The following is an 18,160-nucleotide window of genomic DNA, read 5'->3' on the forward strand; positions in this document are numbered from 1 at the left end:
CTACACACTGTGAAATAATTTGCTGAGGCAATGTCCTTAACTGAGAATCATCTTCAACAAAACAAACATATATCTCCCACTCATTTCTGTGCATGGAACACAGGAGTGGTCCAAATTAAGAAACAAACAGGAAGCCAAACCTCAGAAAATCTCAGCCTAGACAGGATTTATTAAATAACTATTTTTTAATTAAACAAGTGTTGATAAGATCATTGTGGTTATTTTGTTGTTATTTTCCTTATTTCTTTAGTAAATCAGTGAAAATCAAGAGCTTTGTCTGAGAGTAATGACTCCTGAAAAGCAGAGCTTATTTATGGTGAAGCAGAGGCCTCACCTGTTACAGCTTTCTAAAGCAACTCAAAATATTCCAACACAAATGCTTCAGAATATATCCTTAAAAAAAAAAAAAAAAAAAAAAAAAAAAAAAGCCCTAACAAATTTCTGGATCACCTGAGCTTCTGGGCACAGAAAACTAGTTTTTCTTCTCAGATTTTAGCCATCTGAAGTAACTTGGGTCTGGTTTCTTAACACTTTCCAGCCTCTTCTGTACTGTTGTTGCTCTACAGGAGGTAAAGCTAGCAAGAACTGGACGAAATACTTTTATTTGACTCCTTTATCACTGCAGATCCTTGCTGTCACTGCCCTCATGATCATAACACAACAAACACCCTCTCATTTTAATCACTTACTGATTTTGCAAACCAGAGAAAGAATCCATCCTTCTCCAGTCTCCCAGAGAGCCCTGGTCAAATTTTAGTAATATTTTATGTTTACATCTAAAATAACTCATTTCTCATACCATTTGATGCTCAGCTCACTCCCTGCAAAGCACTATCTTAAAAAACATGGACATTCTACAGTATTCCTGTAATTCAGAGCTCCTCTCCTTTCAGGAATTTCCTTCTCCTCCTTACCCACTTCAGACCTTGCACCTTTTGCTCTCAAGCTCCCATGAAAGCAGAGAATCCCCTCCCCTGTACCATCAGCTCTTTAAGGCAAACACCTTTATCCTATCTCTCAAGCACACTTAACAAGCAGCCTCAAACCCAGGCATTTCCTCAGGATACCCTCAGGGATGCACCCACAATTAATCCTCAGACACCAGAATTGATGCCTTAGGATTTAGGTTTTATATTTTTCAGATCCTGTACTGCTTTAGTGTATAACTCTAAAACTCCATAGCCTGTCATCTACTGTTCTCCCATTTTATTCAGGCAAAACAATTCTTCTCTAGGCATGAAACTGAAGGACACCTAACTGTCTCAGGCCCTGAGAGACAAAAAAATGTCAAAATTTGGGGGGGGCAAACTTAGAGTAAATGACTTCATAACCTGAAGCTGTAATTGGATGATTAAGCCCTGACACATAAATGAACCAACCTTTACCTGGGTGAAAAACTTGTGATCATTTTCTGTCACCGTGATACTTTCTGAAAAATCCCTTCACCAGGATTTCTTCTCCTGGGAAGATGAGAAGCCTCAGCTTCTCCATGTTTTTCTTCTCTGGAATGTGATTTGGAGAATTGCTTACCCAGCATGTCAATTGTTTCAACCTAATGACCAATCCCAGTCCAGCTGTGTCAGGACTCTGGTCTGTCACGGGTTTTTATTATTCATTCTTGTTTAGCCTTCTGATGTGTCCTTTCTCTTTCTTTAGTATAGTTTAATGTATAATTTCTTTTAATATAATATAATATCATCAAACAATAAATCAGCCTTCTGAGAATTTGGAGTCAGATTCTCATCTCTCACCTCATCCTGGGGACCCTCACAGCACTGCAACAGTGTTCCATCTTGGGTGTAGCTTCTCTCAGAGGTTTCTGACTGTTTTGAAAAACTGTACCTATTGAAGGCCTTCAATAAACACCCACTTTAATCTTGTCTAGCCTCTATTCTAGGAACACCTGTCGCTGGTTGGGGTTTATATACAAATCACAAACGGGATGGGACTGCTGAGGAACGTGCCTTGAGCTGTTTTATTTTCCAGCATCAGTCTCATTACATGGTTATGACAATGGGAAGATGGCAGCAGCTCACATCCCAGGCAGCAGACCAAGAATTTCATGTCACAACTCACTTTATAAGGTTTTTGACCAATCCCACAAAGCAGAAGCACACTGACGGTGCTTCCATCCAACTGGTGGAAGCACAGGTACTGCTGGTTAAAACAATGCTTGCTTATTTCCAGTACAATACCTGTTTGTAAGCCTTAAAACACAATGCACAGAGCTCCATTACTAAACTTAAAATTTCCTAATGTCTTGCTAGATAAACTTTTCTGTAGCTTTTCTGCCTGCCTTTTGCAGCTTTCTCAAAACCCTCTAATATTACAGATTCCCACAACAAACCCCGAGCCATTAGCACCATCACCTCTTTCTTTATCCATCTCCCAAGCGTGCAGCAAGCAGCCTCAAACCACGGAATTCCCTCTGGGATGCACCCACAGGCAGGAGGAGGGAGGCTCACCTTTGTAGAACGGCCTGCCGGTGAGGAGATCCCCCCTGCTGGAGAAGCCGGGACCCCTGGGGCACAGGGCGCGGTGTTCCCGGGAGCCGGGCGCGGGGCAGCGCTGGCAGCCGGAGCCCCAGGCGGCGCCCAGGGCGCAGCAGCAGGAATCCATCCGGAGCCGGCCGGGCACGGGCTGCACGCATTCCTCCTCCTCCCACCGCAGGTAGCACTGCTCCGTGCGAATATCTGCGCTCCGCAACAACAACAAACAGGCATTTATACCTCTTCTCGGCTGTTACATTGTGAAAAATGTGTATTTTATGGTATTTCCACAAAAAGTAAAATGAATATTATATGTGTTGTGCTACAAAGTTATGCTGTATTGATTTTCTTCAGTAGTGTGTTAAATATAGTTTTGGGTTATAACAAAATCTTAAAATAGAAACTATGCTATGTAATATCCCTTTTTTTAAAGAGAAAACTCTCAGCAAGATAGCATAGGACGCCTAAATATTTCAGAGAAAAACAATTTATTGCTCTCTTATCAGAAGAAGCAAACCTCTTCCCACCTCACTCCTCTCGCCTCACTCAGCCGGTTAGGATCCAGAGGAAGAAACTGACACTGACCAGACAGAATCCTGTGTTTGAATGGAATTTATGCATCATGTATGAGGTGTATGAATATGCAACAGGCTGTTGTTTTTAAGGGTTAATCCTCTGTTAACGTGGGTCCTTTTTCGGGCTTGTGCTGCCCAGAAAAAGGTACCCGGACGTCTGTAATGCTTTGTTTCTATTGTCTCATATTGTCATTATTGTCTCATATTGTCCTAATCCAAATTGTCCAAAATTCTTATTACTCTAATTATATTGCTATTTTTATAACCATTTTATTACTATTGAATTTTTAAAATTTTAAAAACAAGTTACTGGCATTTTCCACATGCGTGCCGAGGCTTGAGCAGCAGGGCTCAGCTGGAGTTGACTTACAAGATGAATCCAGTTGTGATTAACACCACCAGTATTTTATTTAGCTAAAAAGAGATTAGAAAAGTGCTTAGGCTAGCTCTGTATAACCTTGTATAGTTATCTGTAAAGAACGTATCAATTTTAAGAAACTTTCCTAAGTGCTGTTGATGCCTTAGGATTTTACCTTGTATATTTTTCATATATTTATGTATTTTTATGTCATCCTGCAGTTCTTTAGTGTATAACTCTAAACTCTATATACAGTGCTAGCTACTGTCTTCGTATTTTGGGCAGACACAACAATTCCTCTCTAGGCCTGGGAATCAAGGACTCCTCACTGCCTCAGGCCCCAAGAAATGTAAACAAAAGTGAGTTGGGGGGAGAAAACCTAGGGTAAAATTACTTCGTTACCTGAAGCTGTAATGGAATTGTAAATGTAACTGGAAGATTAACCCCCAATATGCAACTGGACCAAACTTATAAAAGTATAAAAACCTGTGACCTGTCATCCATTTTTGGGTGCAAGCCCTGGAAGGGTTTTGTCTGTCTTCAGGAAGTGTACCTGAAGGCCCTTCAGTAAATATAACCACTTTTTGTTCCCTTAATTGTGTCTGGCCTCTGCTCTTAGGTAGCCCTGGAAAAGGCATCAGTTTCTTCATGAATAGAGGCCTGTTTGTGGGGTATTTTAGGGGAAACCCTCCAAAGCTGAGGCCTGGGCCCTGGCCAAGCCCCAGCCCTTGCTGGATGGGACGTGTGCCACCAGATCCAGGAGTTTCTGTGCTAAAAATATAATCAAGTTGCTCTGACTTGGTGATTTGGGCCCATAAAAGCTGGACCCACTTTCAGGGTGAATTTGGAGACCCCAGCTAGAGGTGGACACACGATGTAGGATTTTCCCAGGTGCTGGGAAGGTTCTCCAGGTCCTCGCTGTGAATGAGGCTCCCCAGCCACTGAGGATCTGGATTATTTAGGAGTATTTAGGCAGCTGGGGATGAATCTTTCTCAATCACTATCCTTTCCCTCACATAGTAATGATTAGGTGCCCTACCTTGCTTACTTCTGCTTGTTGCTAAAACCCATCGTGTAGTTTTATTGAATGAATTATTTTACTTTTGCGTTGCCTTTATATTCTTAATAAAATGACGCCATTCTTTCCATTGGTGTCTGTGTTTTTTAAATCACCCCCGTCACCTGGCAGAACACAAGCACACATTAACACTCAGCTCCTGCTCAAGACTCTGCATTTCTGCACAGTGTTCAGCCATTTGGAGTTGCTGATGTTGCACTAAAGCTAAATTTCTGGATATTTCCTGTACCACATAAAAGTACAAGAATTTCTTTTGCTGTCTCCCCATATAAAGATAAACCCTTATCCTCATATGACTGTGCTTTTTAGGATTCCGTGTGTATTTGACAGGACAGACACATGTATTTCTTTACTGTACCAAGTATTCTCACTTATTAAACAACCTTTTAATTTGATGGGACAGCCACATCTGTTTCCTTATTGTACCAGACATTCTGACTTATGAAATGACCCTTTTGTTACTCTTGTGGTTAAAAAAAGGGAAAAAATTATATGGAAAAAAAATTTTAAAAAAACCCCTCCCTATGTTACTGAATTAATTTAATACTGCAGTGAATACACATTAAAACCAAAAAAGCTGACTGTTGTTAGGTTTACTGTAACACCAGGAAAATACAATAAGGTCTCCAGAAAAGTTAATTATGGTAATTATACTCAAGGGTCCATCCCACTAGCAGCAAAGCAGGTCAACCAGAAGACAAATCAACCAAGTGTGCAGGCAAAATCTTGTACTTGTGTACCCAAATGTCAGGAAAAGAATGGCACACTGGCCTGTGCGCTGAAAAAAAAAGACTAATTTGCACCAGCATATTTGTGCTCACCATCCATCACCCAGGACACTGCTGCTCCTGAGCAGGAGTCAGAGCAGAGACAGCACTTTAGCACAGCCTGCTGACTGCACTGAGGGCAAAACAAGCCTCAAAACAAACTCATTCCTTGAAGGAATTAACAGCTCCTCTCTGAACTGGCACAGACATTCGACATCCGAGCAGGCACGTTATCTGGGATAATTCAGAAATAAACCACGCTTTCTTTCCAGCCCCTCAAAGAACGATTTTGGACAGCTGTGGGACAGTGGGGTGTGCTCTTACCTAAACACACTCGCCCTGTGCTGTCCAGGGTCAGCCCCTCGGGGCACTCGCAGTGGAAGGAGCCTCTGCTGTTGATGCACCGCCCATTGGGACAAACCCCCGGGAAAACCTCGCACTCGTTTACGTCTGTCGGGGACACAAAGAGTTCAGTCACCTGCTGGCTCCAAGGGGAGAGCTACAGCTGTATGGAGAATTTTAAGTGACAGGAAAGAAATAACACAGAGAAACCCCCATTATGACATTTCCAAATGGGAGGGGAAAGTGACATGTTGAGAGTAATACGTGATGTGAGGTAATTCATGCTTATGTGAAATACGTATAAAATAAAGTTGTGAATGTAACTGTGTATGTAACAAAAATCCAAAAGCCTAAAACCACTGACACTCATTATTACATATAACATTGAGTAAGAAGCAAAAACTTCACCTTCACAGGTAACACCCTTCACTCTGGCAAATCCTCTTGAGCAAGCTGTGTCTGGAATCAAGCCAGAGAGATACGGTTACTGCTTTAGTGACAGGAAAGCAGGCGCAGAAAATTTAAAAATACATGTATCTTCAGAATTTGCAAGTAATTTCACTCTGTAAGGTGGAGAGTGCTCTAGCCTCAATCAAGAAAAGTATTGACTCATATTTAAACTAAGTGAATAGTTGAGGAAATTAATCTTAGACTGTTCTTTCTCATGTGCTCTCCTTAGTGAAATGATCAGCATCTAATCAGATCAGTCCCTGCACTCACACCTAGCTAAAAGGTAAAATTCCTTCAAGAGGCCTGAAGATTTAAAAACTGCAGTAATGTCAGTTTTCAGCTTTTTTTTTCCCCACCAAAGCTTAATAATGGATCTGAGCAATGAACTTACTTGAGGAGATGCATGTAAAATACAGCATCATATAATGATTTCAGAGCTTGCTGTAATTTAACTACTTGCAGAGTAGGAAATTCAGAGCCCACACTCACCCAATCTGAGCTGATTAGCTGTCTAGATTGATTAGATTTTGATCAGTTTTACCAGTCTAACCTGACCATCTGCTTCCTGAAGTCCAAAGGAGAACCTTTGCTGCACTGCACACTTAAGAGCTCTGCAGGATGCTGCTTGTTAGGGAGGATACATGTGCCCACAGTTACTGTTCCAATTAAAATGAGAGGCTAAAACATCTTAACACCACTTCAGCTGCCAGTGTCACTTTTCAAACCTTCAGGGGACCAGTATTTTTGCTACAAACTGGAGTGCAGTTAGCATTGCTGCTTCCAGCTTCCATAACTAGCCCTGCAACATAACAGCAGCACTATTTCTGCAGTCAATGATGGTACACAAGCTACATGTTTGAAAAGAGCTGGGAAAGAAGTTAACAGCCCACACCATAAAAATTAATTTTGCCAGATATTTTAGTCCTTTACCTCCCCCTATCCTACTCAATACATAGTCCTTGTGGAGATGAAACATACTGTAGCCATTAAGAGGTTTAATCACATGTTATTTCCTGGTATGCTTCAAAGTTCTCAGAATGATCCCTGATGGGGCAGATTACAAGTCTAAAATAGATAACTTCTAAAGAAGACAACGTCTTTTCATAGGTTTTTAGGGAGGGGGTTGGTTTTGGTGTTTTTTTGTTTAGTTGGTTGGTTTGTTTTGTTTTGTTTTTTGGGGATGCTTTTTTGTTTGGGGTTTTTTTTATATACAGAGATGGTAAGAATCTACTAGTGATACTTATGCCCTTCTCCAAAAAAAAAGCAGGATGGTGGAGCATACCCAATTCACACCGTTCACATGGGCTGCCCCAAGCTGCTCCTAAAGTAGCACAGCACTCAGATTTCAGCGTGGCACCATTGATGTTGACTTCACAGTGGCTGTCTCGGATATTAAGCCAACAAGTCCCCTTCAGGCTGTCTGCAGCAGAACAGAAAGCAAAAACAACACAGAATTGTCACAGCTAGAAGAGCTGGAATGCCATGTCCATGACACCAGCAGGCAGAATACCAAGGGAGCACAGGCTCTCTTTAAAAAGAAAAATCTTCCATTAAAGTTACTTTGTACACAGTTTAGATAAATAGTGCTAAATAGTGCTATTTATCTAAACTAAATATTTTATTTTAGTGTAAAGGGATAGTACTATCACTGAAAGTGACCAGAAAACCACACTGCCTGAGGCATTTTACAATCCAGGTCCCACAGCTGGCAGAGGTATTCCAGATACTGCAGTGGATTTATTAATTTCTTTCAGCTAGTGGCTGATCCATCTAAAATATACAAAAGCTGAGATCCCAGTGTGGGACTCCCTTTCCTGGGACTCCCTTTCCTGCCTGAACCCTTTCCGAAATGCAGGTGTTCTTGTGTCTCTCAAAGGGAAGCCTTCAAGGTTGTAAGGAAGTTTTAAAAAAAAACCAAAAATGTGGTGGGTGGGAGTGTTCTGTATTATTTTAGGGGTCTGGTTCGGCTGCTGCATTAGCTGCACTTTGAAAAGTCAGCCAGATCTCAAATCAGGTACATACTTTTTAAGTTCTACCTTCAACACCTTTACACTTCCCTACCTTAACAAGGTTACTCTTAAATGGAACATTTATTGAGACAGGCAATCCTGTCTTAGGGATTGGTGATCAGACAGCAAAAGCAGCCTGTTAGGTCAGACCTAAAATGGGAGCTCAGCCTGGGTGAGGTTTAAATGTAGGTACATACTCAAGAGTTCAAAGTGACCCAGACAAATTGAGTTTGATCAATAATGAAAGGAAAATAGGATTTGGCTTTAAGATTTACATGCATTGTATGTGCAAAAAGCCAGACATTTTACCAATACCTCCTGCTCAGGAACAATGTGCTTAAGACAAAATCATTCCAACTTATTTTCTTCCAAACAGCTTCAAATTTTCTACTAAGCTGTCATATTAAAAATTATGCAGACCACAAGAAGCACATTCTTTCTTAGGTTAAAGCAACAGGAAAAAACCTCACCCAATAATGTGAGTGAAATCAGCCCTAGAAACTGGGCAGGGTATTTCATTAACAGCTAGGTGTAAAAACAGTTTTATTATTTAAGTTTACACTGATCTCAAACATGTGGGACAGAGCTCCACACTTGAACAAGTGCATAAATACAGAACTCAACATGATTTCATTTTACTTTCCAACTTTATAGGAATGAAAAATCAAAACCAGTATCTCAAAAATTATTCACATTCTACAAATTAGCAGGTGCTTCTGCTCACACCAGCTGCATCCACACTATCCTTCCAAAGTCTGCTTGTCATATCCTTTTCAGGCTATTACTTTATTTTGCATCATCTCTTTTGTCCAGACAAAAATCTTTGGTGAAAGAGTTATTATCCAACATCAAAGCATTCTTTCTGTTGCTCTTATCTCTTTGATTCTGACTTGAAGAAGAATATATGGATAATACAGGCAGATGGCATCCTACTTATTGTGCACTGTATGAACTCCAAAAATCTTGACTAAAATATGCGTCAAAAGCATGTAAAAGTGTGTATTTCAAAAAGCACAAATGGTAGTATCCCTAAGGTATGGGCAATTCCCAAAATAGCAATGAAACACTTGTATACTTCAAATACCCTTCAAAAACAATTCCCCTTTTTTTCCCTGCACAAGCACAGTCTTAATATTGCAAAAGCTGCCCGTGGGCAAGCAAAGTATGTCAATATCATGGCTGAAAGTTTTTATTACCACTGCTGAACTTTAAACCCTCATCTGGTGAAGGTTTGAGCTTAAATCTGAGTGCAAATGACTGTAATTTGAGCAAGGGATTTTTCTCTCTCTGCCCAGGAAAGCTCACAGAAAGAGACAAATGCCTCACATCTATGCTGAACAATGTGGTACTGATTCTAGTTCTGACATGAGAGCAAATTTGAAAGTAAAAAAAAATAAACTTGTCAGACATTACCTTACTTTGATCATTCCTGTGCAGAACACAAAAAAATCCTAAACCTCAATACTATTTTAGCCTTTCATTTGTGATTAGGAATAAGGTATCTGTTGCTACAGCAGTGCTTTACAGAAGCAATCTGCTAAAAAAAAAAAAATAGGGCAAATATATTCAATATACAAGTTTTTCTCTGCAGGGGTTATGAAGGAAAATCAGCTTGAGATTTAAAATAGCACACATTTGATAAGAACACTTTTAAATTTTTCCACACAATAAGTCACACGCAATCTCCAGCCCCTCAGTCATTTTTCAATAACCCAGCCTGCCCTCCTGTCATTGCTTCCAATGTCAATGAAATTTTGGCCAAGGTGGAAAAACTGGGCTCTAGCAGTAAAAATCTGTATGTTTTGCACCAGCTCTACTTCTGACCCTTCTGTCTTAACATATTCACACTTTTAGTGGGAAAACATGGTTCCTGAGACAGTTTTTGTTAACATGAAAAGCTAATGATTAGGCTCACAGTATGTAGCTGGATCTCGTTCCTCAGTTTTTATCTGACTACTCAGCTGATTTTTCTGTTTATATTTTCTGTTATTTGTCACAGCTATTCAGGCCAAATGGGACCTCATACTGTAAACAATCCAACGAAAACCATTTGCAATGTAAATCCAGAACACTGTTATAATTAGGCTCTTTGTGAACCTGTGGCCCCTTTGGATGTAAGAACACAAGATTAAAAATAAGAGGTACAAAAAGCTTATGTTAGTAGGGTTATGTCAAGAAATTAGCACAACATGAAAACTACAAAAAAACCAATAAACTTCACCAGCCAGTAATGCTTCAAGGAAATATAAGGGAAAGCTTAAGGATAAAAGAAACATTCACTTAAAAAAGACATTAAGGCATGGAAGAATTCCATAATTAAACAGAAGCTTGAGTCTTTGCATTCGTTTTTCCACCTTAAGAAAATCCTGACAAGAAAATTCAAATTAAAAACACCAAACAAATCCATATGAAAACAAAAATAACATTTAAGATTAGCATCACGCACTTAATTATGACACCCACTTATTAATGAGACTGAAATACAGCCAGAGCACCACACATATCCTACAATAATTTCAATTATGCTACACAAATAATATGAAACAATGGCAGCTTATAAACAGCTGCAATGTACAGAAGACTGCAACCCTTCTGAATTATCTTAGAAAGCCATGGGAAAAAAACTACATTAATGAAAGGCTTTTAAAGATAATGCCAATGACATCCTGCAGGCAACTGTTGCTGCTTACTGCAATAAAACCTCTGCAGCATTCTGCTTTTTTCCAAAAGAATGCCCAAAGGATGCTAACATTTTTAGATACATGTAGAACATGTGTGTGTATATATATATATACATAAAAATAAATATATATATTTATAAAAAGGGAAAATAAAAGGAGGAAACACCCACCAATACAAATCAGTCCTGTGGGGTCCAACTTGCTGCCCGATGAACACTCACAGTGGAACGACCCAAGGTTGTTCCTGCAGGCACCATTGACACATGGGCTGCTTTCACATTCGTTTATGTCTGTAATCCAGAAACAAAAGGCATTATTAGGACTAAAGAGTGCTGCTGGGAAGTATTCCACGGTAATTTATACTCTCTAAATGCTGTTGTGGACTGTGAGGGACCAGGACTGCCTGAAATATTTGCCCCTCCCAGCAAGGCTTGTATCAAAAGATACAAGGACAGACAGGTAGGCTGTATTTTGAAGTGCATATATTTTGGGGGTGTTAATTAAATGGCCCTTTCCTACAAGGACAATTAATTTCCAACAGCATGGGCCATAAAGTTCTCCAGCATCAATTACAACTGTCCCATGAGAAAACAAAACTCTTTGTTCACAGAAGGCAAATGCATTCCCAGCCACACCAGGCAGAGAACAAACAAAGCCCTCATTGTTTCTGCCATTTATGGCTCCATGAGAAGAATTAAGAAAACCCTGTCAGAAGCAAAGTGTCACAATGCTGGGTGCAATTCTCTAGCTATGGAAACGTACAAGAAACAGCAGTTGTAATTGGAATACTGTAAATGGTACTTCTCTTTAGCCTCAAAATCCTGTTTATTATCCCTGTGAGGTTTTTAAGCTTGTTCACATGCAAGAATAGGACCCCTGCAGACAGCATTATTTGCTGATTTTTTTCTTTTAAGTGGAATCAGTTTTAAGACTGATACAATACACATTCTCTCCAAGAAGAACTGTTGATGCATATCCACCATTTCATTCTGAACTCAAGTAATCTAATTTTTTTATATGCATCCTGAATCAAGCCATACATTATAATCCAACCAGTTCCCTTTGGCAGGCTTGAAGTAAAAAATGTTTAGTGCTTGCTTATATTTGCTAGCAGTGCTTCAGGAGTATCTTGTAATATCTATAAATTAAACCATCTTAACTTAAATTAATTATAACCTAATGTAGTATCTAGCTAAGTACTAACGATATGAACAGCATCAAGAGATCATTTTCAAGACAAATTGGAATGTCTTCCCTATTTTTTTAAAGTTTTCTAAGAGATATAATTTGCTATTTTGTTATCATGCATCAAGCCTTCCTTTCACCAGAGATGTGCATCACAGGAAGCAACAGGTATTTAAATATATATAATAATAAAAATGTATTAATTAAAAATAAAAAAAAAGAAAGAAAGAGAGAGAGATAAAAATGCCCAGAATCAGTACACTTTGGAAACTTTGGATATCTCTCTTCATGCCAAAAGCAAGCACTTAATTTAAAAGCCAGCTTTCACAGATCTTTTACTTAATGGACTTATCTACAAAGAGCAAACAGGACTTGTCCTTGACTGTCAGCAACATTCTGAACAACGCCAGAGCTTTATGTTTCTGAAGCCTGATTTTAAACTGTGGGTTGCCCATTTTACAGATTAATCATAGACAGATACAGGGATGCAAGATCTAAAAAGCTTTATCAGGTCAGGACAATGTGCTTCATTGTTAGTTCTGACAGGAAAAGCTCCAAGTCCCTCTGAATCCAAGCTGGCAATCTGGAGTCCTCACCAGCAATTATGTGCTCTGCACCAAGGCCTTCTCCTCCCTGTGAATGAATTTTAAACTCTATTACCTCAATTTTTATTACCCAGGGAATGGGAATGCTCCCTGTCTCTGCTGCTTCTCAGTCTCTGGCTTCCCCCAGCCAGCAATACCTGGTGGTGGGGAGTGTTCTCTGCTCCTTTTGCAGAGAAACCAAAGTGGTTCTTAAAACATAAATCACTCTGACACAAAAAAGTAATCTTAAGTATCTACTTTATGTCAAATAATCCTCTGAATAGAAATGCTCTGGGACAGAGACACACTTTTGCTTCCTCTCCATCTGCCATCTTGCCTTCAGAAGTTTGTCTAGCTTTAAAAAAAGTGATAAAAAATTGGAAAGACAGGACAAACTAACAAAACTGAAGGGATGTATTGTCTATCCAAACAATCACAAGTGTTCCAACCTTCTTTAAATAAGTTGCAACTTGAGAGAAATTTCCATGAGGGACCAGGCATCATCTGTGAAGGTACTTAAAGCTGAAAATGGGTGATTTTCTTGTGAAGGGTCACACTGTTTTAACAGCTGTCAGCTGACCTCACACAGAGGTTTGCACAGACACAACCAGTGTGCAAGACAAAGTAAAAAGCAGACAGATGTCACTATCCAAATCATCACTTCAAGAAGATACATGAAAGTTAAACTGTTTCACATTTATGGGAGTAATATGACGTTATCATGCCTACCTTTGATTTTCCCTGGCATTTAGCAAGGTACGATTAAAACCAATTTTCTTCTAAGAAAAGACATCTTTTTGTTTCAAATTTTCAGAGTTTGAATGAAAATCTGACAAAAAAATTTGAGGGCCAGACCTGGAAGCCAATGTCCCTGAAACTACAACCAAAGTGGGGAATAAGTGGAGATAGAGGGGCAAAAATTCAACACCTTTTGAAAAGTAGAGTCAGCTCTCTTGGCTTCATGGGCCATGCTCCAGGCATTTCTGCATTTGATATGCTTTAGCACTATGCTAAGTAAGAAGAAAAAAAGAAACAAAACCACAAGCCAAATAAATTTGAATAGCAATAGGCTGATAATAGTGCATCGACTACATCCCAAAATCACCATCCAGGAAAGAAAAATAAAATTAAAAGATGATATTAAGTGCATTTCAGCATTAGTGCACTGCTGAATCAATTTAAAAAGTATCACATGCACAATGTAAACAAACTCCAAAAAATGTTTCCCTACAGCTTCTCATAATAATACTAAATGGTAATTTTTAAAAGAGTAAGCAACAAACCAAACTGATTTTAACACTATTCTGTATGGTAAAATAAAACCTGCTATGTATGAAGATATTTGTTGAGATGTGTTTTAAATTGTTTTTTCTCTTAAGTGAGTGTACATTGTAAATGTCAGAGAAAGAAAAATTGAAACAGTCCACTGTACATTCCTGGAAATGAACTTCAAAGCACATCTGGTTTACATTTAACTAGTTATGTCACTGGAAACACAAACTAAACCATGGAGCTTGTCATAAAAATCTCAACTTTCACGGACTCTGGTGCCTCCAACAAGTCTCCTGCTCCTCGCAACAAAATGATAAAAAATTTCAATTGAACTACAAACAAAACAAGAGTTTTGTTGTTTCTTCAGAGTTGCTGATGAGAGTCATATTAAAAATTTCTTGGTGACTAATAAGCATCAGAGCATTTTCAGTGCTCAACACAGAGCTCCTGACTACAGCAGGTTTTTACAACCAGTCAATTTACAACTCCAAAACGAATTATGAGAAACAGGATTTGGGCAGAAAAAGAGTAATTTCTTTCTCTGCTGCCAACCCAGCACTACTACTGCCTACCCAACATGAGTAAAAACACAACACATTTAACAGGTTTTACAGATAATGTTACACAAAACCCCTCCTGACCAGCTTATTTTACCTCACTGGCTAAATTTAGACGTCAATCTAAGGACAAGACTCAAGATGTACTAACAATCATTACCATTAAGAAATAAATCCAAGTTTGAAAATGCAGATACATTTTATTTCAACAGGACTGGCTGGGTTGTCTGCATTCTGGCTTCTCACACACCCAGCTGTAGGTCAGTGTTTTATGCTCTGATGTTCTTGGTAGTGAGCACCTCCCCTTACCACACTACATCAGTCTCTCTGTCTAGAAGATTCCTCAAGAAACAAGTACACTAAGGGCACACAGCACGGTGTTTGCACAGACAGAAATCTTGCAGTGCACAGACACTCAGCACAGGGACAGACCCTGGAGAATAAATTCCTGAGCACCGTGGGCAGATAGGCACTGAGACAGCTTGGCACAGAAAGCTCTGTAAATCCATGAGGGTTGGCAGAAGAAAAGCCCCACTCTGAATAAGTGACCCTCTGAAACCCACATGTATTAAAATATAAAGGAATGCAATTTCTTTTGCACAGAAGGGGTGAAGACTTTTTGTATAGAACATGTGAATATTTTATACCGCCAGAATTTAAAACTTTCCCACTTTCCTTTCTATGTGTTTTCTTAGCTGTATGGCAGTAACTTTTACATGATCAATAATAATAAGGAGCTGAGGACAGTATTATCTTCCACGACTTCAGAAAAATCTGGATGATTACACTGGTTCACATAAAAAGTGTTTTGCAACCAAGAACTACAGCTTCCCCATCACCCAGAAAAATGCAAAACCATTTACTATAAAAACTTTCTAATAATTACAAATACTGAGATTTACTGTGGAACTGAACAAAAAAATAAAGGAGAAGACCGTAAAACTGTACAACTCCCAATACTAATTAAGAGTTGGCACATAAGCTAATGCTTCCAATTTTACTTTCTTGGTACAGTTTTCCATGTATTTTTTTAAAATAACTAAAATTGCTCATTAGTTTCTGCTATATGACATTTTTGCTGCTTTAACATCTGTGTTAAATAGTAATGTTACTATTTAGAAAGATTATTTATAAATATTACTATTTATAAATTTTACTATTTATAAATTTTACTATTTATAAATTTTACTATTTATAAAGAAAGCAATTTTGACTGTACTGAAAAAACAAAGGACAATTTTAGTATTACTAGGCAGTAATACCCAGGTCCTGGAATGCGTCACAGATAATAAGATTTGATCTAGAATTAACTATCACCCCAGACTGAAGGGAGAGAAGAAGGGAGAAAAGAAAAAGGAGACTCTGTGATCAAGACAGAACCATTTCCCTAAATGGCAGTCATAGTGTTCCTGTACATGATCAAAGGCAAGCACATATTGCAGTTTAAAAATTTTGTAGCTGAGCAAAGGAAAACATTATCATATCAAATTAAATGATTACTCTGAAAGAAATTCAACAGCAACACCTAACACACTAAAAAGCAGGGAAATTAAAAGAGAAATGTGAAGGTGTATGCAACATCACAGCTCTCCCTTTTCCTCTGGTGTCTGCCATCACTCCTGATGGTTTGGCTTTGACGTGACAGAATAAACAACAGACCTGACAGGACGTGCAGGCTCCTCACCTTCACAGGTGTCTGTCTCTGAGCTGAACAGGTAACCCCTGGGGCAGGAGCAGCTATAGCTGCCCGGGGTGTTGCGGCAGAGCCCGTTGTCACACAGCAGCCCGTTCACAGAGCACTCGTCAATGTCTGCAGGGACAGGAGAGACAGACCGTGACCAAAAATGACACCTCTGGCTTGCAAAGCTCTAACTCACTTTCAGGTTTTTATACTGCAAAGATTTCTGTTCTGCCTTTAAAGTTGGTTTGTTTTGTTTTTTTTTTCACTAGCAAACTCAAAAATTAGTTCACGGTTAGTCTTATGTTTTCCTGCAATGACCTTGGTCACTTGAGTTTGGTCAATGATCTTGACCTTGGTCAAATGACAATGATCTTTGTCATTTGTATGACTACACCATATAAACTAATGGATGTCTATCGCTCTGAATACAGTATTTTAACTATTTTTTTTTAAACACCAAAACAGCAGTATGTTAATTACTGTTCTCTCTTTTATAGGCTAAAATTGTTTTTGTTATCCATGAAGAGGATTAAAATCTATCCTGTATGGTTCATGCATGGCAGCCATCTCAAGAGTACTCATACACCTCCCCTCCAGAGGAACACTGTATTTAAAAAAAGTTTATGATTGAGACCAGGCTATCAAGCACATTGACTAGGAAAATCCCACATAGTAACATAATTCCCTGCACTCCTCTTAAACTAATTGAAAATAATTCTAATAAAAAGTAATTGGTCTTCCTCATTGCCCTACTATTTATTCTATGAAAAAAAGAAAAAATATAATTTTAAGCCTTTTCCTTTAATGCCCATCAATGTCAAAATAACCTACGTTTATAGAAGAGTATTGATAGGACAAGTCAGGATAAACATGACATTTCATCCTGCTTCAAGCTGCCTCCTCTTTATTGACTGCTTGATTTCCAAAACCTAATACTGCAACTGAAATTTTAAATCAAATCAATTTTTAGAGAGAGATTTTTTTAAGTTTAAAAATATAGAAGTAAGAATGCAATAGAATAATGATCTGGTGAATTTTGATTTCCCCAACTTCTTCAGATTTTCCAAGCTGTGTGTATTCCTGTAGGATTCAGACAACAAAGCCTAAATTTCCCCAGATGATGAATCCAACATTTAAGTCTGGTAGCCACAAATTAAAAAAAAAGCTCTTCTTTATCATCTTAATCTAACTGTCTTAATCTAACTTCATCAGATTTCAACCAAATTTGTAAACTGACATTTTCAAGAGAAATTTTGAGCTTGTTGTCATAAAATCCTTTGGCCCGAACTATGGAGTGTGATGAATGCATTATTTCATCAGAATCTCACTGAATAACTTCAGATTTGGACTGTAATCTCTTGGGATAAACTCTGTAAAAACACTGAACCAACCCAGTCAGACCTGACAAAAATACTGTCTGTATTCTGACTGATGACCATTTCTGTTTCCTGGCATCTCATAAACTGTGTCATTAATTATAATCTTTCAACCTTTTATCTGAGTGTTCACACTTAAATTCTTTTACGGAAAAATTCTATCCAAGAATAAACACATCCTCACATTCAGTCAGCTTTATCATTACTTAAGTAAATACATAGATTATACTAGCACTTACCTAATCCCAAGAGTAGCTAGCTAAATAAAACCCAATCCACTTTGAGAACGAATATTACATGAAGCATTTTAAAAATAAAACCACCAACACTTTTCTGCAGCAGTGCTTTCCTTGCCAGAAGGTCATGTTTAGGGCTTTAGGAAGTAACTAGATGTAAAGTTCCTTTATTCAAGCAGATGAAAGGAGACACTTTCTTTACTTTGTGTTTCCTTTGCATCACCAGGAAGGAATGTTTGAGATGAAAACTATACTGCAGCTATAGACCAGGTTTTCCCCAGCAAAACTGGTGGAGTTTTGCCAGTGGACAGGTCAGTACATCTTTAAGTGCAGAGAGCAATAATTTACCAAAATAAACACAGTACTTAAGGACAATACTTTGGATATCCTGATGGTTCCTGAAAGATTTCTATTAGCTTTTAATTTAAACAAACTTCACCTTTCTACTTAAAATTACAAGGCTACAAGCATCATGATTGTACAAAGCACTTGTGGTGTAATGCACTTTTTCTGTGGTGTA

The 18,160-nt window shown here is 38.6% G+C and overlaps 1 protein-coding gene across 1 annotated transcript in view; it reads right to left on the minus strand.

Annotated features, from left to right (window-relative positions):
• Nucleotides 1–18,160, minus strand: part of FBN2 (fibrillin 2) — a gene marked incomplete at both ends in the record, with an annotated part of 118,672 nt that overhangs the window by 45,197 nt on the left and 55,315 nt on the right. Inside the window, 7 exon segments of the mRNA XM_084224742.1 lie at nucleotides 2,466–2,693; nucleotides 5,592–5,717; nucleotides 6,018–6,091; nucleotides 6,093–6,096; nucleotides 7,342–7,479; nucleotides 10,920–11,039; nucleotides 16,032–16,157. Of these exon segments, the coding sequence (XP_084080868.1) occupies nucleotides 2,466–2,693; nucleotides 5,592–5,717; nucleotides 6,018–6,091; nucleotides 6,093–6,096; nucleotides 7,342–7,479; nucleotides 10,920–11,039; nucleotides 16,032–16,157 (816 nt within the window).

The sequence above is a fragment of the Fringilla coelebs genome, assembly GCF_963513975.1.
Source record: "Fringilla coelebs genome assembly, chromosome: Z".
NCBI lineage: Eukaryota > Metazoa > Chordata > Aves > Passeriformes > Fringillidae > Fringilla > Fringilla coelebs.